At 33.9% G+C, this 22,552-nt stretch overlaps 1 protein-coding gene across 2 annotated transcripts; it reads left to right on the top strand.

Annotated features, from left to right (window-relative positions):
* Positions 1-154: 154 nt before the first annotated feature.
* Positions 155-21,068, top strand: LOC139523565 (protein unc-93 homolog A-like). Of its 2 annotated transcripts, XM_071317683.1 has the most exons (8): positions 155-337; positions 10,766-10,885; positions 12,033-12,557; positions 14,351-14,499; positions 15,097-15,336; positions 19,275-19,410; positions 19,778-19,909; positions 20,707-21,068. In XM_071317683.1, exons 2-8 carry the CDS (start codon positions 10,783-10,785, stop codon positions 20,955-20,957), a joined length of 1,536 nt encoding a protein of 511 aa, XP_071173784.1. In that variant the 5' UTR covers positions 155-337; positions 10,766-10,782; the 3' UTR covers positions 20,958-21,068. The 2 variants fall into 2 exon arrangements, with proteins under 2 accessions (XP_071173784.1, XP_071173786.1); XM_071317685.1 differs by lacking the exon at positions 155-337 and having other exon boundaries at positions 10,766-10,878.
* Positions 21,069-22,552: the final 1,484 nt, after the last annotated feature.

The raw sequence follows: 22,552 nt of genomic DNA, 5'->3' as shown, positions 1-22,552 counted from the left end.
TGCCAACGGACGTTAAGCAATAAACAATGATCTATTATTTTCGTATATAATAAAGCAAGCGGTTCTGCAGCATTTTGCCGATTTCCATTGTTTTTCGGTTGAAAAACTGAACATGCCAGTGCTCCACTTTCTTAAAAGCAGATAAAAAGACAACACATGTGTATTATTTGTAAATAAAGAGGAAACTTTAAGAGCAGTATGTGTCGTATATTATAGTATATGTCATGTAGTAGGTAATTGATCAGGTAACCGCTCATGTTTACAAACAACTTACCTGTACAAACGAGATGGGCTATTTATAAAGGTTTTCCCAGGTCACGATACCGTTAGCATTGCCGTGAGTACCATTAATCTGATTAAACTATTGCCCTATGATCCTCTTTAGAAACTGATTTTAAAAACCTTGGAACCTCTGTTTATAAAGTAAATCTAGATGCATTGGGTTTATCACGAAACCCATACATATTATACCGGTCGTGACAAATGTATGTCGAAATCTTGAATTTGAATTTAAAAAACTAATATGAATAATGGAAACATGTCAAATCAACAAAATAAATACTTTAGTGTCCAGAAGTGAACGTGTTGTCTACATTGATGAACAAAAATATCTTTAAAATTGTTTTTAAAAAAATACTGTTTTCAATGGGCAAAAATAACTACTTTGTCAATTCTGTAAACACAAATAGTGTGACCGGGAAGTTAATTATTCAACCAAGATGAAATGGTTAATTCAAATGAAATGATTATTAATAAAGAATCTAAGTATGTTTTGACTTATTGTTGTTTAATTGATAGTTGTTTACATAACTTCCAACAGCAAATATGTAAAAAAAAAAAAAAAGAAGAAAAAAAAAAAAGAGAGACATGTTTTCATAGAAAGTCCCAAGTCAGGAACCTGTACTTAGTTGTTAACTTATCATTGAACTTTTACTATTACTAAAAGGCCTCCGAACAAAAAGGGGTGTTCAGCCCTTTTTGTGAGAAGGTCTTTAAATGTCAATATTAACTTAATCATTGAACTTTTACTGACTTACAAACCGTCAAAAATATATAAAAAGTACATAAAAAACACTTGCAGAAACCTAATTCCCCTGAACTGGACGAGTCTAAATATGTTAAACTTAAATGTAAGTTTTGCTGGAAATTATACAATGCAACCCCTGATGTGTACTACGACAACGTTTTTTTTTAATATTAAAAAAAAAAGATTAAATGCAAAGAGAAAAATGATGGAAGAAATGCTAAGATTTACGCATAAAAATTCAAATGTAAATAAAAATGAAATATATAAAAATTGGAAAACTGTTTGAGACTATAATCAACTGAGGACAAATAATTATAAATCACTAAATGAAGCTGATTAATTTATTGCTCCTTTGTGTCCAGTGGCAAATATGTCATGCATATTCACGACTAGATTCAAAGTGGATCAATTTGAAGTAAATGTTTACAAATTTAGAGTGGCACTTTTTACAATAAGGCAGAGCGTTCGCTAGAGGTAAAACGTATGCAGTGATAGAATAGATTTGAACCATAATGATCGAACTCGTAAGTTATAAAGCCCTCCTTCCTTTTTTTTCTCCACGATAGACGAATGTCATATACAAAACGTCATGAATTTACAAACAATAACGGCCATTATAAGTAAATGAGATATGGACTTTTTTTTAAATTAATTCCTATTGCAGCCAACATCTCCCGGTTCGGGACAGGTTATTTATTTCCACAAAATACCACCTGATTATTGATCGAAGATATTTAAGCAACCAAAAGCACTTTGAAACAAACAAATTCTTGAAATGGTAAATTAAGGTATTTTGCTGGGTGTTTTTCCCAATTCTATTTCGGACCCCCTGATTTTGAGAGGGCGTATCTAATTAGTCATGCCCGATTAACTTTTATTGAATTGAACCTCAACTTAAAGACCTACATCGGGTAAATAAGTTCGAGGTACAATAAGTAGACAATAGAAATCCTTTGTGAAATAAGATCGTCCCAGGTATCTTAGAAAATAAATTTGCGTTGAATAACAATGAAAAATGCACGAGCAGGTTTGTAAATATCAATATTAACTTATCATTGAACTTTTACTATTACGTAATTGGTCTCTTGTGGAGGGTTGTCTCATAAAACTTCATACAATATCTCTTTTTTTATACATGTATGAATGTTCAAAATGAGGACAAATTAACAACAACTCCTATTCATAAGTTCTACAAAGTTTGTTAACACGGATGTGTGATGAAATTAAAATTTATAAATCAATTGTATATAGACAGAGTATGGTACATTTCCTATTCAAAAGGCTATATGTACCTACATGTATGGAATACTCGAAAAGTTCAGTAACCTTGATACTTGTACAGTGTGGCATCTTTTCTCTTCGAGACATTGGATTTAACGAGTCCTGTCAGAGTAAACATGGTTATACAATTTATAAATTCAAAATGGACGCCATCTCGACGAAACACTGGGCTCTACTACATGTGATGATTGATTCCATTACACTATTTTGTGTCTTATATAATATATAAGTAATGCAAATTAAATATTCTCCGTGTATGTTCTAGATGAGATGTGATTATAAAATTTAAACTGGTCTAAATTTGTTTTACCTGAGAGTACCTCACCGTATAAATGATGTATAAATACGCAGACACGTCTAAACACTATGATTCGTGTACAAACGATTTCATTGACGGTCACACAGTAACATCTTGGAAGTATGCATGAGGACACAACTGACGGGATAGTCAGAGATAACTCTGACGTCCAACGGCTGTTTTGCCAGACAATCCCACGGTCCCAGCTTGTCTGACAAAACAGCCGTTGGACGTCAGAGTAATCTCGGACTACTGACGGGATTGTATGAACAGGATGTCAATTTGAAACTTAAACTCAAATTTTATAACCTACGTCACATAGATGTACAAAAATCTTATCTAATTGCGTGATTCGTGTACAAAGGTAAATATCATCGCCATAATGTATATACAATAAAAAAAAAAAAAAAAAAAAACCATTCCACCTGTAAAGATGAATGGTCGCCGCTTATAGTTTGGATTTTCTCTTCTAGTCTTAATTGTCTAATAGTTTAATGCCCCGAGGCGGATTAATTAAGCGGGTTTTTCAGGGGGCCCGCTCCGCACCCTTTTCTGGGGGAAAATTGGTTGATTATATAGGGAGTCACTGAAGCATGACTGGAGCGGACCCCCTCTTAAGCAGTCATAGGGCCCCCAATTTCTGGATCCGCCACTGATAAATTTGTACTATTTTATTCCTCAAATGCTCCTTGGCTTTTAAACAACAACTTATATTTAAAATATGCTATAAATAATGATGGGAAAGTTTTAATTATCAGTAGCAATAGGTTTTTTCTCCAGTTCTGTAAAAATTTACAAAATTTTCCTTTATTAACCGTTGAAGACGCTTCGCACACATTACACCCCTCAATTCGAGAATCGACTTAGCTCTTCATCAAGTCGCAATAGCTTCTCTCCAGTTCTGTGAACATTTTCGAAAAGTCATCTGACCGGTGCAGACGATTACACCCCTCAATTCGAGAACCGACCAAGTTCCCCATCATGGTATTTATATTAAATGATTAATTCTATATTAAACATGCTTTAAATAATGATAGAAAGGTTTCAAATGTCAGTCGCAATATGTTTCTCTCCAGTTCAATTAACATATCATTTAATTTATTAAAATTATGAAATACCCCTTCATCATCGATTAGACCAGTCTGTATATAATAAGACAATCATTCCCATCCCAGGAGATAGTGAGGTCCAACCATATGTCCCATTTAGATGCATTGATCGTCCAAAAAATATTTCCAACCCCCGAAACAACCTTCCCTCAAAGATGCCACTAGGTCGACACGATTCTGGAATCGAAGTCTGGAAATGAGTGGGGTTAGGTTGGAGGGAATTGAGAGTCGAGTGGTATCCAGGTGTCGAGGAAAGTAAAAATATGTTATGCTTCACCAAAAAAATAGAAAGAGGGAGACAAGTGGGATTCATTCCATGTTCACCCCCGTAATTACAGGGGTCAGTGTATTAAATCACTTTATTAATTAAAGAATTCTTTTTTTAGGTTTTCTGCAATTACTTTACCCCGGAAATAATTACAGTTTCATAGAAATTAGTACTTTTTAACTGTCAACCAAACATCAGACAAACTTAAAAAAAAAAAAAAGATTCAAGATTTTTGCGTTTTTCTTTATTAAAACGCCTGTGTTTTAGACAGGACGAATTCTGGTATATTGTTGTCTGATCGTCTGTCTGTCGTCAGCATGTCGTACAATAACTATAACCTGTGTTTTAAATGGACGAATTAAGGTATACCGTTCTCTGACCGTTTTTCTGTCGTCAACATATCGTACATTAACTACAATTCCATTATTGTGTTGTTTTGCCTTTTTTTTAAGAAAGTTTGCTCAACCTTTACAGTAAAAGGGGCGTGACATGTCCAGTTCATGTTCCCCGATACATTCTTATATTTGATTTATAACATACTAAAATGGCCCTATCCAAATTAAAAAAAAACATCTTATTTTATTTATAACATACTAAAATGTATATATCCAAATTCTAAAAGTCTAATATTAACAACTTACGATGCATGGGGTCAATAATATGTATCAGCATATTGTTTGCATTGCAGTATATACGAAATCTAATTAACTATCGAGGTGACCTCCACTGACTTCCTCCATTCATGTACCCAGATATAGAATGAAATTCAAAACAGTGTGGCTGTGGCCATTGATTGACACATTAAATTCATCCATGATTGACTGGGACAATTTACGTGAACGTTTGTCTGTAACGACCACTGTTTACGGCGTACCTACGATAGACATTTAAACTGTGGGGTCACCAAAGGTTTCTTAACGCCTTTAATTATAAAATAATTCGAAAAATTAATCAGGAATAACCTTTATGTTTTGATTTATATAATTGATATAAATCAAAACATCGTGTTATTTCTGATTAATTTTTCGAATTACTTTATTAAGGTGTTGAGAACCTTTGGTGACCCCATAGTTTAAGTGTCTTTAGAAAGTACATAGTGAGCATTGGTCGTTACATACAAACGTTCACCTAAATTGTCCCAGTCAATGGATGAATTTAATGTGTCAATCAATGGCCACAGCCACACTGTTTTGAATTTCATTCTAAATATAAATATAATTAAATGTTCAGAGAACAATTGAAGGTCTTTCCACATCAAAGATATTTTGAAAAGAAGCTAGTTTCTTTCGACTAATACTATAAATAAATGGTTTTGATCTGCTTTAAAGTGAACAAAAGGAGATAATTTGCTACTTCCGGTAAAGTGAATGTTTCTTCCAGTCTCATAAGATAGCCTTTTTCACTATGATACCAAAAATATATAGTTTCTATATACTCTTGCCTGTAAATCAGGAGATAACTAGCCACTTCCGGTTTATCGAAAGTCACTTCTACTCTTATTTGACCGGTTAGTGTATTTAAACTACAAAACTTATTGATTCAGAGTACTTTTTCATGAAAAAAGTGCAAAAATGGCTACTTCCGGTTTCTCAAGGTTACTCCGGTTATAATTTTTCAAGGTCATATATCACCCGAGCTTTTGTAAAAGGTCATATGGCTTTATAGTGAACCAAGTTGAAGTAATAATCAAATAACCTTATAATTAAACATTTCAGGGGCACTTACTCCCTTAAGATGTCATCGATTGTTTCAGACCAAATGTAAAATATCTTCATTTTAATAAGGCAAACATTTTGCACTCTTTCCTTTAAATAAATCTTTAAAAGTGTTGGAGAAAATGCAAAAACAAAGAAAAGTCAAAATTTAGAACTTGACCTTAACCTTTGACCTTGACACCATTTTCTAAGTAAGAACCTTGGTACCTCAAATAAAAATGTTCCAGGGTTATACGGTTAACGGTTTATGAGTTAAAAAAAACATACCAACAAATTTATAACGTAAAGGTAGTTTCAGGTAGATAACTCTTATAAATTTTATAAAAATTGCTTCGATCCAAATTAGCCAAAAATTCCTGAGGATGTAACGAACAATTTGTAAAAGAAATTTTGTCGATATCTTTTTTTGTTACGAAGGAGATGCACACATTTGATAAACAGTGAATAGGCAGATAACTCTTACAAAGAAAATTGTAGTCTTAGCAGGGTGAAATTTAAAAGCACATAAACTGTACAATACAGTATAAGAAATATTCAAGCGACAAAAATTTCAAAATGTGGCGGGAAAAAAAATAATAATCAGAAGAAATACAATAGGTCTTTCCACAGAAAAGTGGAAAGACCTAGATAGGTAAAACTTGCAATTGGAATTTAAATTTTCTAGGTCTGTTTGATTTCATATTATTATAGACTAAAAAATATTTTAATCATCGTGTTACCTGTGTATTATGAATGGGTTTTTGTGGATCGAATCAGTCTACCAAAAGATTTCTCTTTGTTTCACTTTCAATGCTGCCATTCTTTTCCTTTTGATAGCTGAAAACGTCAAATGTATGGCTGACCCATCCATACCCTAAGGAGTTAAATTGCTGGTCACATGATTGTTTCAATCAGGTCGAATTATTCACTTCGAAGTGAACAATTCATTAGCGATGTTTCAAATTGGTTTTTTTTTTTTTTTTTTTTTTCTTATCTTAGTTTGATCAAACTGAACCAAACTGGCTGCAAAAAGTGAATTATTATTTTACTTTCCTTAATGATGGAACAAACAAAAATATGCTTTGATTTTTCGTTTTATACATATATATAGTTTACAGTTTAGTTTATTAAAGAAAACTGAGTTTCTCAGCCGCAGAAGACTGCGTAACATGAGCATATTATACACAATATTAATTACGTCAACATAGTTCATAATACAAACAGCATACATTGTTGACTTATACATCGTCAGAAATAAGTCTTTGTTTATTAAAGTTTTAAATTAGACAAGCATCTTTTCTACCTTTTGAATAAAAATTGACAGCTTATATAGACAGCACATTACTATTACAATATTTAAGCATGGCTAGTAATTTTTTTACATTCGGATATTTTAAATAATATGGAGGTATGAACTTCCCCCTTTAATCCTTAACTTCACAATTGGTACATTGACATAAATAGTGGTATATATCCCCAAGACCAGCTTTACAAAGTGGACAAATTCTCTCATTTCGTGGTACATTTCTCCATCTTCCTGTAAAAGTGTTTCGATGGGAAACTTTGTACTACATACCCTTAATTTACATATAGTTACTCTATGACCCCGCCATAATGTAAACAGATATGGTTCTAAGCAAAACTCTTCTTTAAAGTGTAAATAAAATCCCCCCTTGATGAGTTGTTTCTATCAGAGAACCATTTTTGAATAAATTTGAACATTAATTTTAATATAATTAAAATCAACTTGCCGCGAAATATTATTTAGTTTCATACAGGTATATATTGCAAATTGTAAAATGTTAAAAGACCGGCGAAGTATGACATTTTAATTGCAATAAAAAAACATAGATTGTATTATAGTGTGTTGTACTCTTACCTAATGAAGGTTAACTTAAGGGAGGAGTACCAATCTTTCCCACACTATGGGAGACAGTGGCGTCCTCACCGATGGACTGTGGTGTCCACAGACTTTACGGAGTAGACCTCTATACTATCATAGCCATTTTGGATTCTCGCTTCTCGGCCTTTTGGCAAAGATTAAAGCGAGTGAAAAGTTAAAGTTAAAAGTGAAAGTGATAAAATGGATTTAGTTGATTATGGATTACTTAGATGCAGTGCGAAGTTTTCGTTTACGGATGGATCGCCAGTTAACACACGTACTTGGATTATCCGTGCATTAAAGAACATTGTTAACCCGGATGATGTGACAGCGATTTTCAAGGTGGATATTGGTGGTATTTGGTATACAACCTTTACTACTGAAGATATTGCCGATAAAGTGATAAATTCGGACTTTACGTCGTTAAATACCAGAGTTACCGTAAGCCGTGCAGACACAAGAACAGTGTTAATGAAAGTTTTGTGGCTTCCAGTATGGTTAAAGTTAACTGCAGTTGAATCGTTTTTAGAACAGTATGGCAAAATAGTTAGTTGTTCACGTGAAACGGAGAAATCCGAAGGAATAACGTTAGCTAATGGGAACATTAAAGTTACATTGGAGATATCAGAGAAGGATGTACAATCGTTACCGTACCGTACTAGTATAGCAGGTAAAGACTGTTTACTTACCGTAGTGGGTAGGGCACCGTTATTCCTCAAGTGTAGAACCGTGGGACACATTCGTAAGAACTGTCCGTCACGGTCAGGCAAAAAGGCAACAGTTTCGTTGGAAGTAGTCTCGGTTCCGGAGACTCAAAACAGTGACATTAGTGATGATACACCGTTAGACATGGAGACAGAACATACACAGGATACTTCCCCCGTTACACAGGAGACGACACAGGAGACCGTGGATACGACAAAGGAGACCGTAGATACCGAAAAGTCCTCGCCCGTTTCCAAGGCATGGTCCGATATCGCGGCAGATCCAGACGATCTTTCTGGAGAAGTACAGTTTAACGTTATTGGTGGTAAAAAGCGAAAAGTGACTGAAGTTAAAAAGGAAACATACCAACTGTGTTTAATTAATACTGTAGAAGGGAAACCTAAACCGGCATTAGGTCGCGTAAGTGACCAGAATATGATAACCACGTATATAATCAGTGATAAGGAATTGCGGGATATAATTGGTAAAGAACCGGACAGACATAAGCATAAACAGTTAATATTAGACAGTTTACAGGCAGATTTTGATATTGTAGTAAACTCAAATTATTTTAATTATAAATTAGAAGTTGACGGTCTCATTTAAAGTTTAAAGTAACATGGAATTTGACATGTATTTATTACATGTAGAATTTAAAACAGTTCAGTTCAAAAATTTAAAGGTAAAAGTTATTGTCGTAGCACACATGACAATGCATTATGGACTTTAGTGGGTTGTGTGTGTACGATATTGATTTTGATGTTAAATGTAATCACTATGTATTGTGTATTTTGATTTTGTTAAAGGTAAACATTATAGGTAAAATTTAACGGACGATATTTATTTATAGTTAAATTTAAATATAATACTAGTTTACAATAGCTTGTTTTAATTATAAAGGTAAATTATTTAAAGGAAAGTTTATATCTAGATTTGTAAAAGGAATTTAAAAACACTTTGTTGTTTATTTATAAATTGGGGGGTTTTCAGTATCAAAATTGGGGTTTTTTGAAAATTAATTTTATAAATTTGTTTTCGGTAATTTGATTTATATCTAAAAGTAAATAATTTTCAGTAATTTTCGGATTTATTTATTATTGAGTTACAATCGTACTATCTGTGATATATGATTTTAACTATTGATTGTATTCAATATAAGTATCTATTATTAATAAAATGTTTGAAATATAAAAAAAGTACCAATCTTTCCCACACTATGGTAGACAGTGGCGTCCTCACCGATGGACTGTGGTGTCCACAGACTTTACGGAGTAGACCTCTATACTGTCATAGCCATTTTGGATCTTTGCCATAGCATTCACTTGGGAGAGGAGTTTGGGTCATGTATAGGAGTAAGAGTTCTGGTTAAGTGTCGTGTAGGGTAGGGAAAATGACGGTTTTTTTTTTGTTGTTGTTGGTAGGAAGAGTTCGGGTTATGGATTATAGGTTACGAGTTAGGGGGTTACGGGAAAGTATGAATATGTGTTGGTATAGTTATGGGAAAACATAATTAAGGGTATTTACGGGTTGGTATGCGAATGGTTGAGAGGGATAAGGGTATGACGAAGACGTTGGTTAAGGGTCAAAAGGGTTAAGAGTAGGGCTAAAAATTAGGGTTGGGTTAAAGGTTACTTTAGTTAAAGGTTACTTTGTGTGTGAAATAGCAGAGCGAGAGTATGTGATAAGAGAGAGAGAAAGTGTGTGTGAAAGAAGAGAGGAGAGAGGTGTGTGAGAGGAGAGAGAGAGGTGTGTGAGGAGAGAGAGTGTTTTAGAGAAAAGAGAGAGTGTGTGTGAGAGGAGGAGAGTGTGCGAGAGAGGAGAGAGTGGGGAGAGAAAGAGAGGTGTGTGAGAGGAGAGAGAGAGAGAGGTGTGTGAGAAGAGAGTGTTTGAGAGAAAAGAGAGAGTGTGTGTGAGAGGAGAGAGAGTGGGGAGAGAAAGAGAGAGGAAGGTGGGAGAGGAGAGAGAGAGAGAGAGAGAGAGGTGCGAGGAGAGAGAGTGTTTGAGAGAAAAGAGAGAGTGTTTGAGAGAAGAGTATGTGAGAGAGGGGAGTGTATGCGAGAGGACGACAGTTTATGTGTGAGGTATGTGAGACAGAGCAGACCTAATAAGTGTGCAGACATATTATGTGTGATGGAGAGGTATAAAAAAAAACATAAAATTTCCGAATTCAATTAGGTTCTATCCAGGCACTCTGCTCAAAACCTTGGTTCTATATGGGTTCTTTGGTTCGAAACCATGGTAACTGGTTCAACATCCGGATTTTTTGGTTATAGCAACCCAACTTATTGGTTCTATCCAGGTTCTTTTCTTAGGTTTCCGTTGAACTTTGAGAAGATATCCGCAAGTATCCGAATAAAATGATAAAGTGGACCAAAGACGCTTCCTACATGTAGTATCTTGCTTACCAATTAAAAAAAAACCCTAATATTGGAAAGGAAAATAAAATATATTATTATTTTCTTTCTAGAGTTTGCATTACACATTTAATTTATATATTTTAGGTATATAATAAAGTGATATGGAGAAAGAATATACTGATATTAGTACACAGTACAAATGTGAACTATGCGGACAATACTTTGATGATTGTGACATTGCAAAAGGACACGAAAATGTTTGTAGTAGGTTGCTTTTGCTAGATTATTTTTCATTTGTTTTTTTTTATATTTTTTTTACCCTCACCTTTGATGGATGAAAATTCAGAAAAGCGCTTCTCATGCATGAAATTTATAAAGTGTACAGCACTTGGTCTATACCCAAGCCCAGTTTGAAGATTTAAGGATATTTTGGATTTTTTTTCCGATTTTCGAAATGCTCTGGTTTTATCCATTTGAAGGCCTTAACAAATTTTACCCATGGACTCCATTTTTCTTTTTATAAATCTTTTACATGTATAAGTATAAGACATCTATAAAAGTCTTATAAAATCTTATTTATTTTTTGATAGTTTTTGAGAACTTTAACTGGTCAATGATAAAGCTATGAAAAATCAAGAGAGAACATTTTCCCACCAGAATTCCAATGGCTAATATCTCGAAAACAAGCACATTGACCCCTATATATTTTTTTGCTTTTTTGATTCCTCAACTAATCCCCTATCAACATATACTAGTGTTATGGAAAGTGATTTATTTTGAAACTGAGCAGTGAACTTCCTTAAAGTCCCCAAACATGGTATATATAATCAGCTCAGTAGTCAGTACTTTAGTATTGACATGATTAAAAACAAGCCATTCTAAAATTGTCCGTTTATAAGTTTAGAAGTTACAAAGAAACAAAGGTTTCATCTCCCGCAAGGAAAGTTTACCTTAGATGGATTTGGCTATTAATGGGGGGGGGGGGGGGGTATTTTTATCATACATCTCTTCAAATGTTTCGGTTCTTATCTTTGGCTTTCAACGATTTTGATCTTTCCAGATGACGGGAAAAAACAGTAAAGTGCTTCGGACGCATGTAATTTATAACGTTTTTTCTTTCTTTTCTGAACTAATACATTAGAACGGAGCGAATACATAAATCAAAATCTATTGAAAAAATGTAATTTTCAATGCCTCTTTCTGGAAAAATTGAATTGAATTTAAGAAAAAAATATAATATCCTGTATCCAAACATATATTTTTTTTATGATAATGTTGTCATTTTTAAAGATTTACCATTATGTTGTTTTTCATTTGAAAGAATGCATAATTTTATGTTTGATTGGATTTTATTGTTTACATACATGAAGCTATAATATTGATTTACTTTTGTTTACTTTTTGGTTTTCAGAGCAGTACCACAATGACATGAATACACAAAATATCGATCCCGATAACAAAGAAGATATGCTTTCCTCGAAGTCTCATATGTCAACTTTCACTACATCTAAAAACTTAGTGATAATAAGCACAGGATTTTTACTTCTTTTCACATCTTTTAATTCATTATCTAATCTCCAAAGTACGTTAAATAAAGAAGATGGATTAGGAACGGTGGGATTGTCAGTGATTTATTGCGCCGGTGTTCTTTCTTGTTTGTTTCTTCCTTCGTTTGTTATTGGAAATCTCGGATGTAAGTGGACGATAGCTTTATCTATGGTGTGTTACGTAGTATACATGGGAGCTAATTTCCTTGCTGTATGGGGAACAATAGTGCCAGCATCAATAATAATCGGCATTGGAGCATCAACATTGTGGTCGGCTACAAGTACATACTTAACTCAGGTAGCCGTGTGGTATGCTGAATTGACAAAAAGAACAACTGATGACGTCACAAATACCTTTTTTGGTTTTTTCTTTATGTTTTTCCAAACAAGTGAGTACTAAAGGATGTATTCTTCTGACATTAAAATAGCAATGCATTTGATAATAATCATAATCAAACTTAACTCTGTGAAAGAATTGTGTATTTCCAATACGTAGTTTTTGAGTAATGAAATTTTCAAATTTTACGATCAATCAAGTCAGTCTCTTTAGCTGAAATTTTGAGAAAGAATGGGTGAGGGGTACAAAAAATGATTTTACCAGAAACATAAACTTTTTCTTTTCAAATTTCTTAGATATGTATATTTTTCGATCATTTATAACATGGAAGTTGAAATGATATGCACTTTGGTCTTTAAACAGAGAAAAATCCCAAATTTACAAAATTGACAACATGGTAAATTTGACAGGAAAAAGCATCAACATATGATAAAACTTATTTCATTAACACCTACCTATAGCTTTTTTTTTTAGTTGAATTTATTCAGATTGGTTAACTTCACCTTTATTGGGAGTATGAAGAAAAGTTTAATTGTGGAACTGTGATTTTTTCTCACGATAATAGTAAAAAAATGGGTAAAAATCGAAGACAAATGGGAAAATCATCAAAATTGGGTACTTTCAAAGGGCCGTAGCAAAAAAAGAAGCGCACCACCCTATGCTTTTTTCTTCACCAATTATTTTTTTACAGTCATATAAACCCAAAAAACAGGTTTAGAAAAAAAGTTTAATTCTAGAATTTTTTTTGGCTCCTCAGAGGAGTACATACTTAGAATATATTTTTTATTTAAATAATTTTATTTACAAAAACATGTGTATGTAATACGAAGCATAATTTAAATAGATATAGGAACATGTGGTATGAGTGCCAATGAGACAACTCTCCATCCAAATAACAATTTAATAAAAAAATTAAAAAATAAACCATTATAGGTCAATGTACGGCCTTCAACACGCCGGAGCCTTGGCTCACACCGAACAACAAGCTATAAAGGGCCCCCAAATTACTGGTGTAAAACCATTCAAACGAGAAAACCAACGACCTAATCTATATAAGATAAAAAGACGAGAAACGAGAAACACGTATAAATTACATAAACAAACGACAACTACTGTACATCAGATTCCTGACTTAGGACAAGTGCAAAAAAGTTTTTTGTTTTTTTTCTTTCACACGAAAACTTAGTATACATTTGCAACGGTTTAATGCATATTTAGGACAAGAACAAATTAACAATTTACATAGGTTTTGGAAGGGACTAGACCGGAATGAAGATGAGTGTCAAAGTTGGTATGCCACTGGAAAATGCGGGAAGGCTGGATATAGAGGAAACAATTTGGCTTTCAACAAGTCACATAAGTCTCCATTCACGAGGCACCAGATTTGACGTTCCAGTTAAGACCAAACGTGGCTGACAATTCATACTTCTCATGCATGAAACAGGCGCTCCGATTTATCAAGATGGTTCTTGCCGGAGTTGGAGAAGTTCCGGGATTGCTAAATTCAATTTTAATAATCTTTGGAATACGAGATTTTAAAGTTTTTGATTTCAAAGATTTATATGTTTGAATTCGTTTTTTTATATAAAGATATGTAAAAAAAATAACTAGTACTTCATATTATAATATACCTTGATGAAAGCAGGGCTTTTGAAAGCTTCGTGCGGCAATTTATACATAAAGTGACGATTCTTGCCGACGGTCATCCATATACATGCAAATTGTGTTCCAGTACTTCATTTAATGTAAAATAAAATAACAAAAAACAACAAAAAAAATACTAGAATATTATTTCGCTCGAGATGTATGAATCATGACATTATATTGCCGGTTTCTCAATTTTAGGTCAGATTTGGGGAAATTTGATTTCATCAACTGTTTTTAAAACAAAATCCAGTAATGATACTCAAATTGATTTGCATCTATGTGGAGCTTATTTCGATCCGAAATTACCAACAAATAGCTCTAATTTGGCCAGGCCTAGTGATACAAAGGTAACTGTTTTTGATAGCTGCAAGTATGTTAAGGCCAAATTAAATTTTATGCATGTGTTTTTAGTGTTGGTAGATCGAAATTTGTCGTTGTTTTTCATATTTTACCATGAGTGTACTTTCCGATCATGCATATACGTTACTATAACAATAAAGTTATAACACTAGGTTTGATCCACTATTATCTTTATAAGAAAATGCCTGTACCAAGTCAGGAATTGATAGTTGTTATCCATTCGTGTGATGTGTTTGAGCTTTTGATTTTTCCATTTGATTAGCGACATTCCGTTTTGAATGTTCCTCGGAGTTTGGTATTTATGAGATTTTACATTTTGCATCCTTACTTGATAAAGATATTGGAAAACTAGTGAAAGCTAACATAAAAAGCATATAAAGCAGACAACGCTTAACACACAGAAATTACAACAAATATATATATGAATTAACTTGAAACCTCAAGCTTGGTTGAATTTCCCGTTTCTCTACACTTAATATACATATCGTTGATGCTGTTTATGTGCATGAAAATAATTGTATTTTTTTTCCTAATCTAGATTAGGACAACTTCATTTAATTAATTTCTATATTCATTTTCTACAGGTTTACATGCTCTGTAGTATTTATTTTGGTTGTGCATTCCTGGCGTTTGTTGTTATAGCAACATTTTTGGATAACATAAATCTAGACGTACGCAACAATGAAACAAAAAGAAAAATATCACTATCAGTAGTAATGTCTACATTTAGACATTGGTGGCATTCTAGACCACAGAAAATGCTAACTATACTGACTATATATAGTGGTATTGAAGTAGCTTTTATAACTGGAGATTATACGAAAGTAAGTGACTTTACCTGTACTTTTATACTTATAAAGATGTGTGGATAACACGGAGCGATACTATTATACGTATAATCTCCTGGTATCCTGCTTCTGTTGCGAGCAAACGGTTATATCAAATTACTGTTTAAGATCCTTATTTGAATCGATCTTTAAAAAAAAGAGCAGTTTGCGTTTATATTGCACAAGCAAGATCGATCGAGATCGATCTTATTTGATCCAGTGCGTTTACACTACAACATAAAAAGAGCCGGTGTTATATAGCCATTCTTCCCCCATGCCAGTTTTTCCCCCGGGGGAAAGACTGGCATGAGCCAATATTTCCCCCGGGGAAATTTTGGATCATTGCCATTCTTCCCCCGCGGAAATTTGACAATACGTATACATATAGTAACTTTTCCCCCATGCCAAACTTTCCCCCTATATTATAGATTTCTCTACATGTACTTATATACACGTCTGAAATTTAACCGGACAGTGTTAGAAATAGGTTTATTTAGACAAAATTTTAGTTCTTTTGCAATAACACAAGTATGTCTACAGGTCTATCAGTCTGTATATGTGTCAACTATTAAATCTGTCTTTCTTTGTGTCCTCTAGTCATTCTACATTCTCAATTGCAGGCCTGTCTATATGTCGACAAGTCTGTCTATAAACTACCGTTTATTGTGCACCGTACCAACATTTTTAGGGAAGCCAATTGTAACTGATATTTTACAGGTTTTTTTTCATGCGTTGTGCTGTCCTCGGTTGGGTTCATTTTTGAGGGTTGAGTGTATGGCCAGCACATTGTTTATGTGCCACATCTTCGCTAGCCAAGGGTTACGATCCACTCCCGCTCTCTCCACGGAGAGAGCGGGAGTGGATCGTAACCCTTGGCTAGCGAAGATGATGTGCCAATGCCCATTCCAAAGCCATGCTCATGTAGTACAGTGGCTGTTGTTCATGGTTCATGTCTTTCGATTTGTTTTTCGTAAATTATTTTGTTATCAATAAGGTCCTTAGTTTTGTTTGAATTGTTTTCAAATTTTTATGGTCGGGGCATTTTATAGCCAACTATATGTGTTTTTTTCCATTGTTGGAGGCTGTATGGTGGCCTTTTATTACTTACTAACACGTCAATGTAACTCTGGTGGATATTTATATCATTATAGTGCTAGATCGTGGTCGACCCTATGCACCTTTAGGGCAGGCGGGATATATTTGTAGATCTTGTACAGCTCACACTAATGGGGATAGTTCCTGTACTTTCACGTCTACCATGCTGGTTACGGAGAGGGTGTACATATCTCCTCTATAGGTTTGATGAAGTTGCATCCGTATTGGACTTCTCCTGAATGAAAACTTTAAGGCGACGATCAGAATTTTTCTCTACCCATGCCTTTGATGGGTTATTTTACTTTGTGGTACAAACATGATTTATGATGTAAAGTCATTTCATTATAGTATGTTAGAGACCTCAAAGACGCCTGTCCAGGGAAAAATCTTCAAACTGACCATAAATGGTTTAAGTAATTGTATTAATTTGGTCAATGATACCAAGGGTTAACGAGAGAGAATGGGTCTGATGATACTGATCACCACATCAGAATGTGCTTCGTGTGTATAAATATAACATGAATGCACATGTATATGATATCAAATGTATATTAATACGAGTCCGTGAAGCTTTGGAACCGCTAAACTAATAAAAAAATTGATATTGTTTTATTAGGATAAATATTTCTAACTGACGTCGCCGATGTTATATTACAAGGGGGAAAACTAGCTTCTTATGCCGCAAAGGGGGAAAATTGGCCTGATCCTCGTTTTCCCCCTATAACGCTGAGGGGGAAAAGTTGGATCATGCCAATTTTTCCGGGGGGAAATATTGGATCGATCCAGATTTCCCCCCGGAAAAATTGGCATGGGGGAAGAATGGCTATAGGACACCGGTCTGACCTTTATTTTCCTATCTAAATATAACACAGCGTTTACACACAAAAAAAAAGATCGATTCAAATAAAATCGATCTTTTTAAAACCACCTCTAGAGGTAGACTTTTTAAGTCCGATTGACGAACGATCTTACCCGTTTACACTGGACCAAAGATCGATACTAAGATCGATCTTTTTTGTCAGTTGGGGTCAATTGGGGTCCTTATTGTGGTCAACGTTTGAGTCGTGTCGATTTCTTTCAAAAACTTTAGAGAAAGTTCACGAAGGGTTAAAATTTTTGTTTTTTAAATCGGCCCAAAAATTACAAATTTCACATAGAAATACTTGTGATAATACTATTATGACAAACATATTTTTTCTGGCACTTTCCTTTACAATTTATGGAGCCCACATAATTTGTATTAGCAGGTGAATTTTGGTACTTTTTTCCCCATAATTTTGATTGAAATCTATATCAAAATTGGAATCTTTTGGTAACAACACTTTTTGGATCGTAGGTGGCGGCCAAGGTGTTTCTAAAGCTTTTAGGTCTGAAAAATGCACAAAATCATCATATTTTGACAAAATGACCAAAATGGGCTTACTTTGGAGAATATTGTGTACTCTTATGAAAAAGAACTGATATTTTATGCCATTTTGTGCAATAAGTGAACGACGATTTGGATTAGGGGTGGGGGTGAACAAAATTAGTTGCAGGATAAAGACAATAACTGTTTAAATATTGAAATAAAGTAAACTAAACTAAAAAACTGTAAAACTCTCATTATATCTGTTTCTTAGCCTCGAACACATACAGCTGATAGATAAAGATACTGAACAGTTATTGTCTATATAGATATATGAAGCTGCGGTATGAGTGCCATTGATACAACTCTCCATCCAAGTCACAATTAATCTAAGTAAATCATTATAGGTCAAGGTATGCTCTTCAACACGGTGCCGAGGCTCACACCGAACAGCCAGGAATAAAGGGCCCCAAAAACTACTAGTGTAAAACCATTCAAACGGGAAAACCAAATTGCAACGGTCTAATCTATCTACAAAACGAGAATCTAAATAGATTGTCAAGAATTTTCCATTGTGTACATGTAAAATAAATTCTTCCAATTCATAATGTGATTATAATGCACTGGTACACGGTGATGCAGAAAGATGGCGATTTAAAAGTCACTAATTTTCTAACTGTATCCCAATTCACAATGTTATAGTCATATTCAACTTATGATTAATATGACGTGCTTCTTTCACTTTATGAATAAACCCATGCTCTAAATCCAATAAAAGTTGTTGGCAAATGCGTACATTTACTACTGCAGAATAATGAATTTTATCAAAGTGGCATGCATTTAATATATTTAATTAACTTAAAACACTTCAAAACTCTTAAATGATGCAAATTCCAATGTTGTGACTATCTATTATGACTGTATAATGTGTTGCAATTGAAAATTGGCATATTTGACCTAGACAATGCTACATACGACAACCGTTCATGCTGTAAAACCGCTGTGGCAAAAATAATCACGAATATAATGCCTAACCATGTTAAAACTACAATCAAGTATGATAGCTTGCATCAATTATTTCTTAATTTAATATTTTGCACAGAAATCTATTTTGAAGTTAAAAGCCCTTTATTTATTACCGTCTTGATCAAAAGTTTCTTGAAAACAAGTTTAATGACCATAACGAAACAGGGCGATGTAGTATGATGGCCAATGACGTGACAACTATCCACCAAAGTTCAACTGAAGTAGATTGTAAGCCATTATAGGCAACCAAACGGCTTTCAACAAACAGTTGAACAGTATATTTTTTCATGAAATCTTATAAAAAAATGTACCAACGGACTCTCTGAATCAACCAAATGAAATGTGTGTATATGTCTATGGTTAAACAAAAGAATGACAATGTAATTAATCCACGAATTAATTCTGATGATAATAATGTTATTGATGAAATCGTACTTGTTTTTTAATATAAGTAATTTTTAATTCCTAGTCATACGTTAGCTGTGTATTGGGTATACAGAACATAGGTAATGTGATGATTTGTTTTGGAGCCGTAAATGCTGTATGTTCTTTTGTATTTGGACGCCTAGTTCGAGTCACAGGACACACTCCATTGTTTGTTCTCGGTAAGAAACACATTAGAGCACGTGTTTCATATAAACTTAAATTATGAAAGATTGAACTGAAAATATAGAATATCATTTATATGTTCTAAGAATATATCCAAATTGTAAATACCTTTAAACATGTCCGAAATGGAAGCACTATTTTGTTATTTATAGCTTAAATAATAATAAAAATGAAAGAAGCAATTTTATGTAAATGAATTAAGTTTAAACATAGATAAAAGCATAATTTTGACGAACTTGTAATGTTGTAAAAATAAATCTTCAATGATTCTTGGGCCAAAATATTTGAAAATCCAAACCATACTACAAACGGTGAATTCCCCTTGTCAATTAATTCAAAGTCTATGTTTCAACTTTGTTTTAGCTTTCATAACCCATGGAACCACTCAGATAGTACTACTATTCTGGAAACCACATTCTGACCATTATGTGTGGTTTTATATATTCGCAGCCTTATGGGCTATTGGAGATGCTGTAATGCAGTCCCAATTAAATGGTAAGTTATAAAAAGAAAATTGGTAGAAAATCTTAAGTGGGGCAAAGCAAAGAAATAGATGAATATAGTTTACGAAACACAAATAATAAGAATCAGGGTGAATTCCGGTACTTATGAAGGGTCAGAAGCTCTTGCTCCACTAGTAAATTTCGCTGTATAACCCATGTTAAAATACGATGAATATGAATTTTGACATTTTTGTCCCCCCGTCTGCCTTGCCACTGGGACATAGTCTTCGTCTACCATTAACTATGCATGTATACTCAGAGACTGTTTAGGCAGAGACATATAATACGTCTCTGGTTTAGGCAATAGTCACCTAGTGAGAATTATTTGTCATAACAATCAGTGGCAGATCCAGAAATTTTCATAAGTGGGGGCCCACTGACTGACCTAAGAGGGGGCCCGCTCCAGTCACACTTCAGTGATTCCTTATATAAGCAACCAAATTTTTTCCCAAAAAGGGGGGGCCCCTTGTCCCCCCCCCCCCTAAATCCGCCTCTGACAATAGTATTCTCTTGATAATATAATGAACAATATTAGTTTCTTTTTACAACTGCCGTGAGAGTTTGCTTTGGCATCTTGTAATATAGTATTCATTATTAATCAGTTTAGCAGGTGAAACATTTCGAAATCAATCAATTTTAGCTGGCAACAGTATCTAATGTCAATATTTTGTATGTTCCTGAGTTAAGTAATATGCACATAATTCAGTCTGTGATTTTACTTGTGAAAACATAATGCAGTTTTATTTACCAAATGCATAAAATGATACCAGATTTTGTTTTGAATTTCAGCGTTTTATGGTTATCTATTTTACAAAGACAAAGTAGCTGCCTTTTCTAACAAGGGATTATGGGAATCAGTAGGTTTTATTATAGCCTTTGCTTGGAGTGGCTTCTTAGTCACTTATGCCAAACTAGGACTGTGTTTAGGATTCTTGATCTGTGGTATGACACTTTATATACTGGTGGATGTTCAAGATAGAAAACAGAGGAAACAGGTTAAAATTGATGAGGACACAATCGCATTACTCAATACCGATTAAGTTCGGCACTAACTATTCAAAAATTAAGGTTATCTTTTTTTCTTGAACTCTATAGATCTGTAAACATAAATAATCTGTGATACATGTAATAAAACAAAACAATACCAGGTATATATTGTCATAAAATAAAATTGAGAATGGAAATGGGGAATGTGTCAAAGAGACAACAACCCAACCATAGAGAAGACAACAGCAGAAGGTCGCCAACAGGTCTTCAATGCAGCGAGAAATTCCTGCACCCGGAGGCGTCCTTCAGCTGGCCCCTAAACAAATATATATACTAGTTCAGTGATAATGAACGCCATACTAAACTCCAAATTGTACACAAGAAACTAAAATTAAAAATAATACAAGACTAACAAAGGCCAGATGCTCCTGACTTGGGACAGGCGCATATGAATATATTACAGGCCGAATGATCTAAGTTCTAATATATTTTGTTGTGACTTTGCTTCTGTGTTTGACTCATGTGCAGGCGTTTATTGTGTTTTCTTCAGTAAAAGACAGTTTTGAAAATAGACAAAATATATACAACTTACTTACATTTGTTTGTTTTGTAGAGGAATTATAGCATCAAGACTTGAAGTTATTGGTGTTCTGAAAAGTCCTAAATTACAAAACACTTCTTAACACAGATATGTCTCCAAAATGTTGTAGATCAAAATTTATCTCTAAACTTCTTGAAAACAACTTATATCTCAATACACAAAAGATATTTCCAGCAAAACCTTTATATATATTTAAAAAAATAAGTTGCCAACAATCCAGATTTGTCTACCTTTAATGTAATCCATCCATCTCGAGTTACTTCAAAGTTAAGATCACTCTTCTGTTTTGTTACCTTAATAACATTCTCATTGTTATCTTCATACTAAAATTAATGACATAAAAGACAACTCCTTGCATTTGTCTACAGGAACCTGATGTTCAGTTTTTGATGTGGTTCATAGGTTGAACTTCATAAATGTTTCTCATTTTTTTTTATATAGATTAGAATGTTGGTTTTCCTGTTTGAATGATTTTACACTGTTATTTTTGGGGCCCTTTATAGCTTACTGTTCAGTGTGATCCAAGGCTCCGTGTTGAAGGCCTTTCCTTGACTTTACCTATAATGATTTACCTTTACAAATTGCAACTTGGATGGAAAAGTGGCACTCATACCACATCTTCTTATATCTATTTATTTCCTATTGTTAATTTCCCTTACCTTTATGGTGATATTCCATTGACTCCCATTACAGTATGGAGGGGGGATAGGATCTTTATCGGGACTCCGGGATCGGGTGTTTTAAAACATCGGATTTCGGGATTGATCCTTTCGGGATCCGGGAATTCTTTTTTTTCGAATTTCGGGACCTCGGGATTTCATGTTTTTAAGCCCGGGATTTCGGGATTTCGTGTTTTTAAGCCCGGGATTTCGGGATCAGGACCCCTCCTATCCCCCCTCAGTATGGTATGTACATTTCTCATTTAGTTTGATATGCATTTTTATAATGATAAAAGTACTCGTTTCCAGAATATGTATGTAGCTTCTGATATTACAACTTACATAAACTTTTCCAGATGCACAGGCCGCGGTTTGTCTGTAATCTATC

The sequence above is a fragment of the Mytilus edulis genome, chromosome 5 (genome assembly GCF_963676685.1).
Source record: "Mytilus edulis chromosome 5, xbMytEdul2.2, whole genome shotgun sequence".
NCBI lineage: Eukaryota > Metazoa > Mollusca > Bivalvia > Mytilida > Mytilidae > Mytilus > Mytilus edulis.
The sequence above is the reverse complement of the archived record's forward strand: the minus strand, read 5'-3'. Positions and strand labels throughout refer to the sequence as shown.

What these genes read in the sequence shown, in the direction of transcription:
- LOC139523565 (XM_071317683.1), top strand. Translation starts at nt 10,783, where the DNA reads ATGGAGAAAGAATATACTGATATTAGTACACAGTACAAATGTGAACTA. An exon ending in AGGACACGAAAATGTTTGTA is followed by an intron (nt 10,886 to 12,032) that starts GTAGGTTGCTTT and finishes TTTGGTTTTCAG; the next exon opens with AGCAGTACCACAATGACATG. An exon ending in TAACTGGAGATTATACGAAA is followed by an intron (nt 15,337 to 19,274) that starts GTAAGTGACTTT and finishes TTTAATTCCTAG; the next exon opens with TCATACGTTAGCTGTGTATT.